At 43.8% G+C, this 15,243-nt stretch overlaps 1 protein-coding gene across 3 annotated transcripts in view; it reads left to right on the top strand.

Moving 5' to 3' along the window:
* Positions 1-15,243, top strand: part of FNDC3B (fibronectin type III domain containing 3B) — a 298,646-nt gene that overhangs the window by 259,116 nt on the left and 24,287 nt on the right. For all 3 annotated transcript variants that reach the window (XM_083613137.1, XM_083613138.1, XM_083613139.1), the window contains exons 20-23: positions 408-521; positions 3,208-3,357; positions 4,550-4,830; positions 9,487-9,699. In XM_083613137.1, the coding sequence (XP_083469263.1) occupies positions 408-521; positions 3,208-3,357; positions 4,550-4,830; positions 9,487-9,699 (758 nt within the window). The remainder of the gene's footprint in view (positions 1-407; positions 522-3,207; positions 3,358-4,549; positions 4,831-9,486; positions 9,700-15,243) is intronic.

Raw genomic sequence — 15,243 nt, 5'->3', positions numbered from 1 at the left:
CAATCAAGATCCTTCATTTAAACATACTAACAAATAATACAGTGGTGCCTCGCAAGACGAAAAGAATCCGTTCTGCGAGTCTCTTCGTCTAGCGGTTTTTTCGTCTTGCGAAGCAAGCCCATTCACGGATTAGCGCTATTAGCGGCTTTTAGCGGCTTAGCGGATAAGCGGCTTAGCGGCTTAGAAAAAAGGGGGGGGAAAGGGAAAAAAACCCGCAGGAACTCGCAAGACATTTTCGTCTTGCGAAGCAAGCCCATAGGAAATTCGTTTTGCGAAGCACCTCCAAAACGGAAAACTCTTTCGTCTAGCGAGTTTTCCGTCTTGCGAGGCATTCGTCTTGCGGGGCACCACTGTATGTGCGGTTTATATTGTGTAATAATATATATGTGTTATTTTCCTTCCTTTAGTATGGGACGTATTCCGAAGCCACAATAATCACAACCGCTGCTGGGCCCCCCGGGCAGTGCAGAGCACCTTCCCTTGCCTTCATTTCTGATACAAGTGTACTTGTTAGCTGGGAGGTAAGAGGAGCGCTTTTTAAGTGCCATAATTTTCAGCTCTCAGCCCCCACTTAGGGCTTATCCACACTTAACCTTTCCAGGCACAGGTCCGCACCATTTGGGTGTTGTTGTTGCTGCTGTTTTTGACCTTGAGCTTTCCCCACGTAAAGCCACAATCGGAGCAAACGTGAATTTCTGCAGATTGCTGTTTGCTCCGATTGAGCTTTAAAGAGCTGGTTTTCATGGGGGAAAGCTCCAGAGCAAAAACAAAACAAAACACGGAGCCACTCAGACAAAGTGCCTTAAAAGCATGGACTGTGCCTGGAAAGAGCAGAGGAAAGGTAACTGCATAAGCCCTTAAATAAACAAGAGTCCTGGTCTGCTTCTGCAGCAAAACAAGTTGGTAGAATCCCGATACGATAGAATCAATCACACCATGGTGGGTGAACGATGTTTTGAATGCTCCCTTGCCATTGAAAATAAAATCTGCAAATGGAAAACTTTACACAGAACGTAGAGAACCAGGCTAGAAATTTTCTCCCTCCTTTGCTGGTTCTTTAATTGCAGCAGTGAGTATTCACTTTAATGTAACAGATGCTATCAAAAATAGCATCCCCCACCTGCAGCTCCAGGGTCTCAGACAGCCCTTCACTTGCTGCCTGATTCTTTTGACTAGAAATTCCATGCAAAGTTTATGTTTTTACCATTGAGCTGTGGTCCCATCCCAGATAGGGGGTGGTCTCCTGTTGTCCATTCTGGCTTATTTTTTTTAGGATTCTGCCACCTTTGCCGCTGCCGTTCAAATTTTGGTGCTTTTTAAATTGGGCTCCATTTTCTCTCAGAAACGCCTAACTGAAGCAGCAGGATTCAGTCATGTCATCTTTATCTGTATATCTCCTCCATGGAGCTCAACCTGGTTTTCTTCCCCTTTATCCTCACTATAACCCTGTGAGGTTAGGCTGAGAAAAAGTGAGTAGCCCAAGGCCACTCAAAGAGCTTCATGGCTGAGTGGAGATTTGAGTCCTAGTCTGTGGCTGCAAACACACTATTAACTTTATGGAAAATTCCCTCCCTGCCTCAAATAATTTTGGGCACTGTAGTTTGGGTGTTGGAAATTGTAACTCTGTGAGAAGTGAACTACAGTTCCCAGAGCATTTTGAGGATGGGTGGAGAATCTGCTTCAAATGTGCTTTAAAAGAAGAGTGTGTATACCTGACTCGAACCACTTAAGCATGCTGACTCGTGGACCATAGTTTATGTTCCATAGCACAGTCCGTATACATTTTAGCACAGAAATCTTTAAAAAGTGGCATCATGGAACACACATGCCTTTATTATTTCAGGTGTGTACTGAAGAAAATGTTAAATGAGCTTTAAATGCCACAGCTTCAAAATGATAGCATTTGTTTAACGGCAATTTAATCTGGCAGGTGCATCTAGAGTTCTGTTAGCTCTGTAAATTTACCAGAAAGTCACAGGTGAATTGTCAAGGCTTCCCCCCGTGTACAAAGGGCGGTGAAGGTTTTTACGTTGTCGAAAACAACTCGTAAGGCTGCAAAAGGTCAACTGCTACGTTTCCGTTGGAAGTATGCAGAGTTTGAAAGTTTGAAATAAATGATTGATGATCACAATCCGTAGCCTTTCATTCCTCGAGAAAACAATAATTTAGCAGACTGAACCACTATTCCGAAAGCCTAAATGTGTGATTGTAGAATCCCTGGCTGGAGTTTTGTCTGTCTCCTTAACCCCTTTTTGTATCACGTCGTCCTCAGCGTCTCCGCCTGGCAGTGTGACCCAGATGTGTAAGACTAACCCTTTTCTCCTTGGCTGAGGCCAAAAGGGCCTGAGGTTTGCCTCGCCCACCTTCCTCTATAGGAACCAACTCCTAAGGGCTGTTTTTGTTTTTGCAGAATCACTATTTAACCCTTCCTTTCCCTTAGAATTGGGACGCGGGTGGCGCTGTGGGTTAAACCACAGGGCCTAGGGCTTGCCAATCAGAAGGTTGGCAGTTCGAATCCCCGTGACAGGGTGAGCTCCCGTTGCTCGGTCCCTGCTCCTGCCAACCTAGCAGTTCGAAAGCATGAAGTGCAAGTAGATAAATAGGTACCGCTCCGGCGGGAAGGTAAACAACGTTTCCATGCGCTGCTCTGGTTCGCCAGAAGCGGCTTAGTCATGCTGGCCACATGACCTGGAAGCTGTACGCTGGCTCCCTCAGCCAGTAAAACGAGATGAGTGTCGCAACCCCGGAGTCAGTCACGACTGGACCTAATGGTCAGGGGTCCCTTTACATTTCCCTTTCCCTTAGAAACCCAAGGCAGACTGAGAACCGAGCCTGCCCCCACCCCCACCCCCCGGAAACAATTCTGGATGGCTTAACTTTCTGTTCCTCAGCGTGTCATATCTTGATTAGGTCTCAGCGTCCTGCTGATTTCCTCTCAGTGGAATTCTGCTCATTCCTGATTTTAGAAATCTGCACTGAAACGCTACTGGAACAGCACTGCTGGATACCACCAGTGCTAAGAAAATAGTTTTAAATCAGGATGGACCTCCATTCTTGAGACTCTCACTCCCTCCTCAGCCACACACCCAGGCACAAGTTAAATGATCTCTGTTGTTCTTGTTTTTTTTAGCACTTGCCTTCCTGTTAACCTGTGTAAGACCATTTTAGACTCAGAGATGACCCAACAGGTTTGTGTTTGTGTTTCAGAGTCCCGAGAGCTTTGGTGCTGACATCTCAGAATACAGACTGGAGTGGGGAGAAGACGCAGAGTCCTTAGAACTCGTGTACAGTGGCACAGGCAACTCCTTTGAAATCAGCCAGTTATCAGCCGCAGCACACTATTTCTGTAGGCTACAGGTAAATCAAGACGCTTAACTTTAGGATAAGGTGGCATATCGTGAAGAGGGCTTGCTTTATGTTCCTGCCGGGAGGTACCTCCTTTTGTCTTTACGCGAGTGTGAAATAAGGTGGGGTTTTTTGCAAACAAGTTAGGATTTAGGTAGAATCAAAATGGAATTTTAGTTCCAAATACTACAAGCTTTAATTCTATGGATAATTGCAGTCTGTGAGGACATCGAGACCAGAGCCGGCCCAGCCATTAGGCAGGGTAAGGCTGCTGCTTCAGGCAGCAGAAGCCCCCCAGGCTCACACATTTACTCAGTCCTGCTAAGCCACGATTTGGCTTGCAATCCAAGCCATTGGCTCAGAAGATTGAAATGGGGAAGATAGTGTGTGTGTGTGTGTGTGTGTGTGTGTGTGTGTGTGTGTGTATGCATGCGCAACTTAGAATACTGGAGTAATCTTTATTGAAAATATAAAAGATATACAAAGCCACTTATACCCAGCATGGAAGAGTTCATTCAATTGTACACATTCATTATTATTTTTAAAGAGTAGCATAAAGTCAACAATCTTTTACATGAGATCTCTTTTCCATTCTCTCAGATTTCTATGTTTGAAATGTTCTGTGCAAGAGCTGCTTTTTCATGAAAGCCAACATTTTACAAGCCATGAATCCGTTCATTATATAGTAAAAGAAACACAACAACGCAACTGTTTTGCCCAGTAACAGTTAAAGTAAACTTCTAAAAAATATATATCATGATTTTCAACATTAAATGCAATCAAGAAGAGCTAGTAATTAATGCTGCTTTTCACTATACACAATGCTTATATTGCTGTGATAGTTGTCTAAAAACAAGAGCGTTACTATATAGCATAGGCACGACTCTTCAGATCATGGGGTCTGTATTTGTTTGCTGGTCTGCATGGAACAATTAACTGTTTATAAGCGGACTGTTGTCAGCCCATGTTCCACCTTTTGTTTCGTTAAGCACTCTACAGTCTTCACATTATTTCCCCCCACAGCCAACACTTCCAATATTTTACAGATGGGAATATTGTGACCTCCCAGTCATGTGAGCAATTATGACCTCCCAGTCTCGGGTGAATTTGTCTTTGTAACTCCAGTCTTCTATATCTCCATGCACCGAGAGGCCTTGGGTGTGATGAGCACGTGATGTAATGCAATGAATGTTTCACTCTGCAGGCAATAAACCAGGCAGGAGCAGGACCGTACAGTGACCTGGTGACCTGTACAGCCCCAGCGTCAGTCCCTGATGCTGTGACCACTCTCTGCGTATCCGATGATGAGCACTTGGATTCCTCTCCAATTTCACCCTTTGTGTGCCTTGTATTGAACTGGGAAGAACCGTGCAATAATGGGTCTGAGATTATTTCTTACAACGTCGACCTCGGCGATGTTATTATCCCGGTGGGGAACGTCACAAGTTACGTCGTTAGCGACCTGCTTCCAGAAACCACATTCCGGTAAGTGCGAGTTTAAAACTGCAGCCGTTTTTTTTGGTCCGGTGGGCGCGTTTTGAATTTTGAGAAAGTGCTCTTGTTGGGTGCCAGTCACAAAATGGCTTCCAGAAGGGACATGGGATAACACAAGATGGCTGCCACGGGAGCATGGCATAACACAACATTTTTAAAAAGCACACTCATTGCTGCTTCCCCCTTGTGCTGTGTTGTGTTGTGTTGTATTATGTCACTGCTTATTTATGCAAAACCTTTTGATCTGAACATCCCCCAGAGCAATGAACAACATATTAATGCAACACAACAAACATACACTCAAAACAACCAAGCAATCCAAACAATATAAGATAGCAAAATCATTGTCCCGTCAAGTGATTGACAGGCACAACAAACACACATCCAACATACACAGAGAGCTCACAGGACAGGGATAGACAACCTGGAGAGCATCTCCCACCTGAGGGTAGCATTGCCCACAAGGCCCTCTCACTTGTAGCTACCCATGCTTCAGACTGTGGGAGTGCTTCATGGAGCCCTGGGCCAATCTGTTTACTGTCATCATTCACTCCGGGTTTTGACCTTCTTTTTGGTCTTTAGATGTCTGGAAACTATGATAGCTGTTCTAGCATTGCAGTGCAAATGAGAACAGATTGAACTAATTATAACGTACATCCTAAATATGGGAAACAATTAAAGGTTTTGCTGCACGGTGCAGCGTGCTCATTTTTCAGATTTTGGGCAGTGATTATTAAGTGTGCATATTAGCTCTGTTAATGTATCTTTGTGGATAAATAAGTGGCTTAGCTGATAATTATTATGATGATTCTTCTTTTTTCTTGCCCTGTGGACTTCTGAGAAATTATTTTAATTTAGGAATGAATGTCGGTAAAAGGTCGGACGGCGAATGTTAATTCTAAGATTGCTCAAAGCTGCCCCATCCTCGGGCCTCTTTCTAATGGCTCTTCAATCCAAATTATCTCTAATAATGGCAAGGGACAGGGAAATGCACACTGAATTTTATTATTAGTTATTGCCTGTTAGGTGCTTCCAGGGTGCTTCATGACCATTAGTGGACCATTAGTATCAGCCCCATAAAACTGGGAACGGAGGCTTAGAGGAATTATTTACCCAATGTCATTCATAAGAACATAAGAAGACCGGGCCAATGACCCATCTAGTCCAGCATGCTGTTCTCACAGTGGCCAACCAGATTCCCATGGGAAGCCTGCAAACAGGACCTGAACTGGGGCCTTGCTCATCTGTGGCTACTGCTACACAACACCCACTCAAGAGAATGGCAGCTGTATGCCGAAAAGAAGGGTTGTGTTAAGCATCTATCACAGAGATTACAAGGTGCAAAGAAATCTGTCCATCTGGGGGGAGATGCTAGACTAGATGAGCCTTTGTCCAGCAAGACTCTTAATATTCTTATGAAAAAATCGCTCCTGAAGATGGGTCAGCAGTAACTCTCAAGTGAAATTAACTCTTTATTCAAAGAAATAAAACAGCTCAGGCCTAGTAAGCATAGCAACTCTTGCCCCTATGAGGTGATCATGGGGAGTGAAGATCTCCTTCTCTGAGTCTCCTCCTTCCCTGAGTCCTTCTCAAGCAGCCTGAGACTTTGTGTCTTGTCCGTCCCTGGTCCGCCCTCTTCTGGCCTCTTTTGGTTCTGGGAGACCAGCAGGGAGGGGAGCAGGAGAGCAGATCCCCTGGCTTCTTCAGCAGCCTGCCTCTGCTCTGCCTCTTGGGCCCCCTCCTCTCCAGCCTCTAATTCTGGACTTCTCTCTGCCACAGCCTCCTCCTGCTCACTAAACCCTGTCACCTCTTCAGCTTCCAACACCACCTTCTCCCAGTCTGCTCCCTCTTCTCCCTCTGACCACTCATCATCATCCCACCACCAGTCCCCTGGCTTGGAATCTTTCTTCCCCAGCTCATGCCTCCCTTCACTCCTCTGTGTCCAGCCAGTCCATGAAACTTACTATGCTGGACTGGCCATGTCTTGCTCCAGGATTTGGGCGATTAATGGCGCAAGCAGTATATACACAGCCCTGTTCCATGATGCTCACCTTTAAAACTTTCTGCCTTACATTCTGTAGGCAAATTGCTATGATGAGGTCATCCTGCAATTTCTTTTTCAAAAAATTGTTTTATTTGAAATGTTTTCCCCCCCTTAAATCCTCTAGATTTCATACAGCAACATATACTTCTTAAATAAAACCCACTGCTATTTTTAAGGAATCCACTTGTCTCTTTCATATCAAATAAACAACAAACTTAAAAGCATTAACTAGGTATTCTGATTGAAAAGATTGCTGCACTTGATCTGTCTGGTGAGAAACGTAAGAGATTATTGTCCAGACAGAAGCAATGACCCAGGACAGGACATTAGTATCTTTTTAATGTTCTCCATCAGCTTTACGTTTGCAAGTCCAGTAGAGAGCTGCGGGTGTCCTTCAAGGAATGATGACTCAACACCAAACCTTGGGTGCTCCATTACAAATCATAGAGGATGTCATTTTAAATCTTGAATGTAACATTTAGCAAAGGCTGCTGCAAAATTGTTCTGTGTTGCTTGACTTTGTAGCCGCAGCAGCAGCTTCCACTCCTTCTCCATCATTCTTATTATCACCTACGTAATTTTTATACTGCTTCATATTTCAAAGCGACATTATGCTTTCTTCTTGCGACTTTGCAACTGCTGCTTCCCTCATTGTTTTTGCTGCATTTGCGGCACCAAAGTGACCTCTTTGGGGTGCCAAGCCCAGGCAGAATGTATGGAGGTCCCAGGCTGCCCAGACGACAAGACCCTCCCCCCCGGCATCAAGTGGGCCAGAGGAAAGCAGAGCAATACATTTGGCACCAGGTTCATTCAAGATTAGTTATACTCATAGTAGACTCATTGAAAGTCCATCCATCGATTTCAGTGAGTCTACTCTGAATATAATTGGATATCACCCATAATTTGCTCAGCACTTACCATTTTACAATAATTTGCTCAGTGTGATTTTAATTCATTTGTTTATTTGATCATTTCTGTCCCATCCTTCAAATACGTTTCCCAGGACACATCACAAAACCACCACAAAGACAACAGGATTTTTTATATATATAAAAAAACTTAATGCAAAAAGCTAAAACAGCACTTACGATGCAAATCATGGTTTAAACTGCTCTTTTAAAGGCTCGTGAAGTAAAGCAGTTTTTGCCTGGTTTGGAAGAAATAAGCCAGTGGCTATATTTGTATTTTGTGATAAACCATGGTTTATCATGACAAGAACAAATTCAGGCATAATTTGGGCTCTTGTCTCTTCCAGTGTGACTGTAAGGATGGTTTTGAGGCTTGTACTTCCCTTTTCTAATTAACCAACAATAACAACAATTCATGTCATGTTAAACCTCACAAACGGTGCTAAATCTTAAATAGGGCATGTCTGAAAGAAGCAAACTCAGTCCATAATTTTTGAGTTAGCCCCACACAAGTAATGGCCTGTTTAAAATTATTTGGAAAGCAGTATGACCTTGTCATTGCAAAAAGACATGCATGAGTTGGTGTTTCTTGCGTTATTTAAAGAAGGAAATTGTCCAACTGGGCAATTAATCAGTTACACCAGCAACTTTGGTTTTTATATTTCCCAATTTGCAAAGCATTGGGCCAAGTCAGTCAGCCAGAATATTGATGGTGCTGGTTCTGGCTGAGCAGTTTGGCAATTGGGTTCTCATAAATAACGTTAACCGCTGGTTAATGGGTCTGATGAAGATGAAATATTTGATTTTGTGCCCCAAAGTGGTTAGATCTTTCCGGCATCATTGCATTAATTGTTTGCGCAGAGACAGCCAAAACGTTGTGCTACCTGAGGCAAAATCATACAAATCGCTTGCCCCATGATAAACATGCAGATCAGATAATTAACAGTTCACTCCCCTGTAATGGTACCTCAAAATTTTCTGTCTGAGATTGCGTAATGCAGCTTCAGCTGGGGAGGGCGGGATATAAATAAAATTTATTATTATTATTATTATTATTATTATTATTATTATTATTATTATGATCTATGCTGGTGACACTCCTTTAATTTTGGGAGGAGCATCTTGGAATTTATTTTATATATATATATATATATATATATATATATATATATATATATATATATATAAATTTCTTTTTATATATGGTACCCACAGCAGTGCCTCAAAATTTAAAATGTCCCTGTTATTTGGAAGAGGTTGATGAGCTCTGATGCAGACCATGGAAGTTTCTGTTGCTCCAACCCCATCTGCACCATGGCCAACTGGCTAGTTTTATTTACCAGTAACCCTGCTCCTGCTCTCATATATTTTCAAAGAACAGTTTCTGTCATCCTGACTTAATGCAAAAATACATCATTAGTTAGTTAATCAACTTGGCAAGAGCTCAAGAGTGCTCTCCTTGACTTTAATATAGCCCCATGGGGGCCGGGGGGAGAGATACACTCCATGTTAAACCTTTTGACCAATACACATTTAGACATTCTCATTTCAGTGCCAATTAAGCCATTATACTTCACCTCCTCTGCATCAAGCGAGGGGCAGAAAGAAAACCGATAGGCTCAAAACCAGCTTTTAACGTAATTCGTTTTTCTCTCCCCATCCCGTACCCCTTGCTTTGCTGCTTTCCTACCATAGGATCCGGGTTCAGGCTGTAAATGGCATCGGAGCAGGACCTTTTAGCCACTCGATTAAGGCCAAGACCAGGCCTCTGCCCCCTTTACCTCCTCGGCTAGAGTGCACTGCAGCCGGTCCTCAGAGTCTGAAGTTGAAGTGGGGGGAGAGCAGCTCCAAGCAGCACACTGCCGACGACATGCTGTACATCTTGCAGATTGAGGACAAGAACAAGAGGTAAGAAGAGGAAAGAGGGTGAGGCTCCGTTGACACTGGTCTTCTGATCTGCAGCTTTCTGTAGGCATGGAAATCAGGAAAGAGGTCCTTCGCTCATTCTGCTTAGAGGTGCTGGTGTTGCAAGCCAAAAAGAGGGTCCTAGTCTAGGTTAAAATGCAGCTACAGTGGTACCTCGGGTTACATACGCTTCAGGTTACAGATGCTTCAGGTTACAGACTCCGCTAAGCCAGAAATAGTACCTTGGGTTAAGAACTTTGCTTCAGGATGAGAACAGAAATCTTGCGGCTACAGCGGGAGGCCCCATTAGCTAAAGTGGTACCTCAGGTTAAGAACAGTTTTAGGTTAAGAACGGACCTCCGGAACAAATTGAGTACTTAACCCGAGGTACCACTGTATAAGTGACAGCAGTGCCAGATTTACGTACAGTGGTACCTCGGGTTACAGACGCTTCCAGTTACAGACGCTACAGGTTACATACGCTTCAGGTTACAGACACTTCAGGTTACAGACTCCGCTAACCCAGAAATAGTACCTCAGGTTAAGAACTTTGCTTCAGGATGAGAACAGCAATCGCGTGACGGTGGCAGCAGGAGGCCCCATTAGCTAAAGTGGTACCTCAGGTTAAGAACAGTTTCAGGTTAAGAACGGACCTCCAGAAAGAATTAAGTTCTTAACCCAGGGTACCACTGTATAAGCTAAACAAGCTATAGCTTAGGGCCCCACTCTCTTGGGGGCCCCTAAAAAACTTAAAGGGGGGGAACTGGATGTACATTTCCAAAATGTAAGATAAAATAATTACTTTGATAAAATACATATTTTGTTAGGTGCAAATGGCTTTAGATACCTATTAGGTCCATAAGTTACCATATAGCATGTATTCAGCACAAAAAACAGTGACGATTTGTTGTTGACAAAGGACAGCTGGACATAAAAAGGGCCCCATTACCCTCAGTAGCTTAGGGCCTCATCAAACCCAAATCTGGCCCTGAGTAACAGGGTGGGAAGGTGGGAACAGGTTAAAAACTATTAGTGCCCTTGCTGAAAACAGTTGTTGGGATTCACCACTGACAAATGGAATATTATAATAATAATAATAATAATAATAATAATAATAATAATAATAATAATAGTTTATTATTTGTACCCTGCCCATGTGGCTGGGATTCCCCAGCCACTCTGTGTGGCTTCGACAAAGACCAAAAATACACTAAGATGTCACACATTAAAAACTTCCCTGAACAGGGCTGCCTTAAGATGTCTTCTGAATGTCAGGTAGTTATTTATCTCTTTGACATCTGATGGGAGGGCGTTCCACAGGGCGGGCGCCACTACCGAGAAGGCCCTCTGCCCGGTTCCCTGTAGCTTTGCTTCTCGCAAATCTGTCAGGACCGGTTTTATGTGGCCCTGGCAGCCACTCCCAGTCACCGCATTCTGCCACATTCTGGATTAATTGCAGTTTCCGGGTCACCTTCAAAGGTAGCCCCACGTAGAGCGCATTGCAGTAGTCCAAGCGGTAGATAACTAGAGCATGCACCACTCTGGCGGGGTGGTCCACAGGCAGATAGGGTGTCAGCCTGCGTACCAGGTGGAGCTGGTAGACAGCTGCCCTGGACACAGAATTAACCTGTGCCTCCATGGACAGCTGTGAGTCCTAAATGACTCCCAGGCTGCGCACCTGGTCCTTCAGGGGCACAGTTACCCCATTCAGGACCAGGGAGTCCTCCACACCTGCCCACCCCCTGTCCCCCCAAAACAGTACTTCTGTCTTGACAGGATTCAACCTCAATCCATTAGCCGCCATCCATCCTCCAACCACCTCCAACCGGAATATAGTTGCTTCCCCAAAGTACATGTTGCATTCAGACTGATGCATTCTAGTTGCTGCTAGATAAGCCCTCCATGCTTGTAGCAGCAATCTTCTTATAGCAGAATCGAGATTTATTTGCACGTTGTCTAATCAAGCAATTTCCAAGAATATGCTGCTGGATTTTCAGAGGGTATCAGCTTGCCACCTGGTTCCCTCGAGTCCCATGATTTTAGCCCATTAGCCGTTCTAAGGAGACTGGCAGGAACGGTTCTGTCTCATGCTTATTGTCGTGGGTATCGTGAACGGCAATTCTTTCCTTCTAAAGCTGCATAGTGGTAAAAGTGCCTTGAGCACTATATAAGCCCCCCGCATTTATAGCAATCATGTCACCCTTTACGAATATAAGACACCAGTTGGATTGTGCTCGTTGAAAGATGACTTGATTTGTCGTTTCTTGATCCGTTTAAGAAGCAGAAAATGAATAATTCATAGCATAGTTTTGAATTGCCATATACAAACAAATCTTGTTACCCATTGACCTAAGTGCTTCCCTTAGCCAAGCGTTAACTAGGTCGCAGCAGCCCCAAAAGGATGTGCTGATTATCTTACAGCAGACAGAGTATCTCGCTTCAGTGGGCTCCCTGATCTGGACCAGAACTATACAGCCAGACGTGAAAAACATCAAATAGCTGGGTTTGAATAGGATTGGGGGAGAGGGAGGAGAGTGAACAAATTGTAGTAATTTGTTCTAATGGGTTTAATTCGACCTTATTAGAACCAGCTTCATCAAGCCACATGTTGCATTCATCAGGAAAGGTCAGAAATGTTGTTTGAGCTCTTCCCATGCCACGTAAATGACATATGAGCAACTGCTCTGGAGTTGTTTTGTAATATAATGCCCATTGCTCACCTCTTCCCACCTCTGGTGCTGGTGTTTGTCTCAAATGACTTTTTTCCCCTGATTCGCTTTGGGAAGCGGGCAATATTCAGACTTAGTCGGTAATCTCAGTTTTTGATTCAGATTCATTTCACAAAATGTAGCTGTCATGACCAGACATGTTTGCCCTGGCTTTTTCTTTTTCTGTTAAAATTGCATCACTTTGTTCATTTGCCTGCTGTGGAAAGAACTAAGAGATTCCTAATTCAGAGTCAGTTATGTTGAAACCGTAATCGATGTTATTATGTCACAAGTTTATTTAGGATGTCATTTCCAGCTCACAAATCATAAGTATAGCATCAGTGTTACAATATACGTACAGTTATACCTTGGATTACAGACGTTTGCACAGAAGCGCCGAATTGCAGCGTGCGCAGGCGCGCCACTGCGGGTTGCGAACATGCATCCCGCACGGATCACGTTTGCAACCCGAGCACTGTAAAGAGAGTGTGTGTGTGTAGAGATAGATAGATAGATAGATAGATAGATAGATAGATGATAGATAGATAGATAGATAGATAGATAGATAGATAGATAGATAACATTTTTATTTGCCTGGGACTTTAATGTTGTTGTTTTTTCATGGTGTTTCAGAATGTGTCTGTTTCATTTTATTTTTAATATTAATATTTTTAATATTTTTATTTTTATTTTTAAAAGATTTTTGTTGTATGAACTATAATTTATACTTGGTTTCTAAATTTGCTGGCATTTTCTTAATTGAAAGTCGTAAGAAATGACTTCAGTGACCTTTTTTAAAAAAAAAATGGAGAAAGCTAACCACAGTAAAAGTAAAACAAGCATTTAGGAATAAAATCCTGATAGGATTTCCATGCATTTCTGAGGTTATCGGTCCCCCCCCCCCCCGGAATATATAAGATGGGATTATTTCATTTGTTTTTATTTACTGTGTTTCATATATTCCACTTTTCTGGTAGTGCGTATTTGGTTATATGGAGAAGGGTGAAGGAGCCCTCATTCTAACTGCAGCGAATCAGGCAGCTGCATTAACCTCACTGCATTCACATTGCCTTTTGAATCACTTAAAATAATAGAATCTTAGAATTGTACTGGTACCCCAAGGATTATCTACTCCAGCCCCCCGCAATGCAGGAATACAAATTTGTTGGTATGAAGTCCATGGTTTGGTTGCACCAATGGCAGCCATTGGCACTGCCCCTGAACTGGCCTAGTATGTTAGCCTTGACATGATGCTCTGGGTATAAGCAGTTTGTACATAAAGCTGTAAAGAGACCCCACAAAGCACACAGTCTGCTTTGCCCGGTGATGAATACAGTTAATACGCAGCTGCCGCAGGTTTTCAAGGAGTCTAATTAGGAACCCGTTTACACTCTTTTAATTGAATCAAGATCATTAACACCCACTTTAACAGCGGTGCCTGGTTTCAGACCAGCACTGAGAGCGCAGCAAGTAGATTCTCTGAAAAACACAAAAATAGGCGCATTATCATACTCATTCATAATAATCAGCATGCACATATTTTAGGCTTTGGCTAGCAAGTAAGGAAAGGAAATTGGCAATTAAGACAGAGCCATATGGTTGCTATAGTATTCTGAAATAGCCAAACTCATCAGGAAACAAAAGGACAAAAAAGTGAGTTGATTACACCCTATTTGTCCGAAAGTATTAATTCTATGATATACCTGTGGTGACTATCCCATGGGTATGTTGTAAATACACACACTCCTTTTCTGTTCTCATCTTGTCCTTAATGGTGTCTGTTAATTGAGATTCTTTGTGTCCTCTGATTAATACATGAGAAATGTGTATCTGCAAGGTGGATTTGTGAAAGACTGTTCTGCCATGGTTTGAACTGAGATTCTCAACTCTAACAAAAGCCTATAGAAAATGATCAGACTAAACAAATTATAGATTTCGTTTAATACATGGCATACACTTAATGTGCATTTCCCCCGCCAAAGAATCCTAGGGGCTGTATAATGGTACCTTGGGTTACAGACCCTTCAGGTTACAGACTCCGCTAACCCAGAAATAGTACCTCAGGTTAAGAACTTTGCTTCAGGATAAGAACAGAAATCGTGCTGCTGCAGTGGGAGGCCCCATTAGCTAAAGTGGTACCTCAGGTTAAGAACAGTTTCAGGTTAAGAACGGACCCCCGGAACGAATTAAGTTCTTAACCCGAGGTACCACTGTACTTGGTTAAGGATGCAGGGAAATGTAGTTCTGTGAGGGGCAAACTACAGTTCCCAGGGTTCTTGGGAGGGGAGTTGCTTTAAATGTATGGTATGTGCATAGCCTAAATCAGGGACCAGCAAACTTTTTCAGCAGGCGGCCAGTCCAGCGGACTATGTTTTTTGGAGGTAGATGCAAGAGCACCATAAGCCCCGGTGGCTACTTACCTGTGTCTTGTGAGCAGCAGGGGCTGGTGGTTGTGGCGGAAGAACAATGAGCGGCACACGAAAGGGCTCCGGAGAGGGGCTGCTTAAAATGGCGGCCACTCAAGCGCTGCTGCTGCTGGCACCAACAAAGCCCAGCCTCCTTCCTCCTCTAGGCAGGGCAGAGAGAAGCCAGGAGGAGGTAGGGAGGGAGGAGGCACGGCCGCCGCCGCTGTGTGAGGGAGAGAGAAAGAACATGCACGCTGGTAATCCATGCAGCGATTCCCTGACTGTCTGCGGGCTGGATCCCGAAGGCAATTGGGCCTGATCCAGCCCGTGGGCCTTAGCTTGCCTACCCATGGCCTAAATGCTGACCTGAGTTACTGTGCTGCTGCTGCAAGCAAAGCTCAGAGCTCCTCTATGTGGCCCCCAAAGAGACACTT

The sequence above is a fragment of the Podarcis filfolensis genome (genome assembly GCF_964270895.1).
Source record: "Podarcis filfolensis genome assembly, chromosome: 5".
Taxonomy (NCBI): domain Eukaryota; kingdom Metazoa; phylum Chordata; class Lepidosauria; order Squamata; family Lacertidae; genus Podarcis; species Podarcis filfolensis.
Note: the sequence above shows the minus strand (reverse complement) of the source record. Positions and strands in the feature narration are given on the sequence as shown.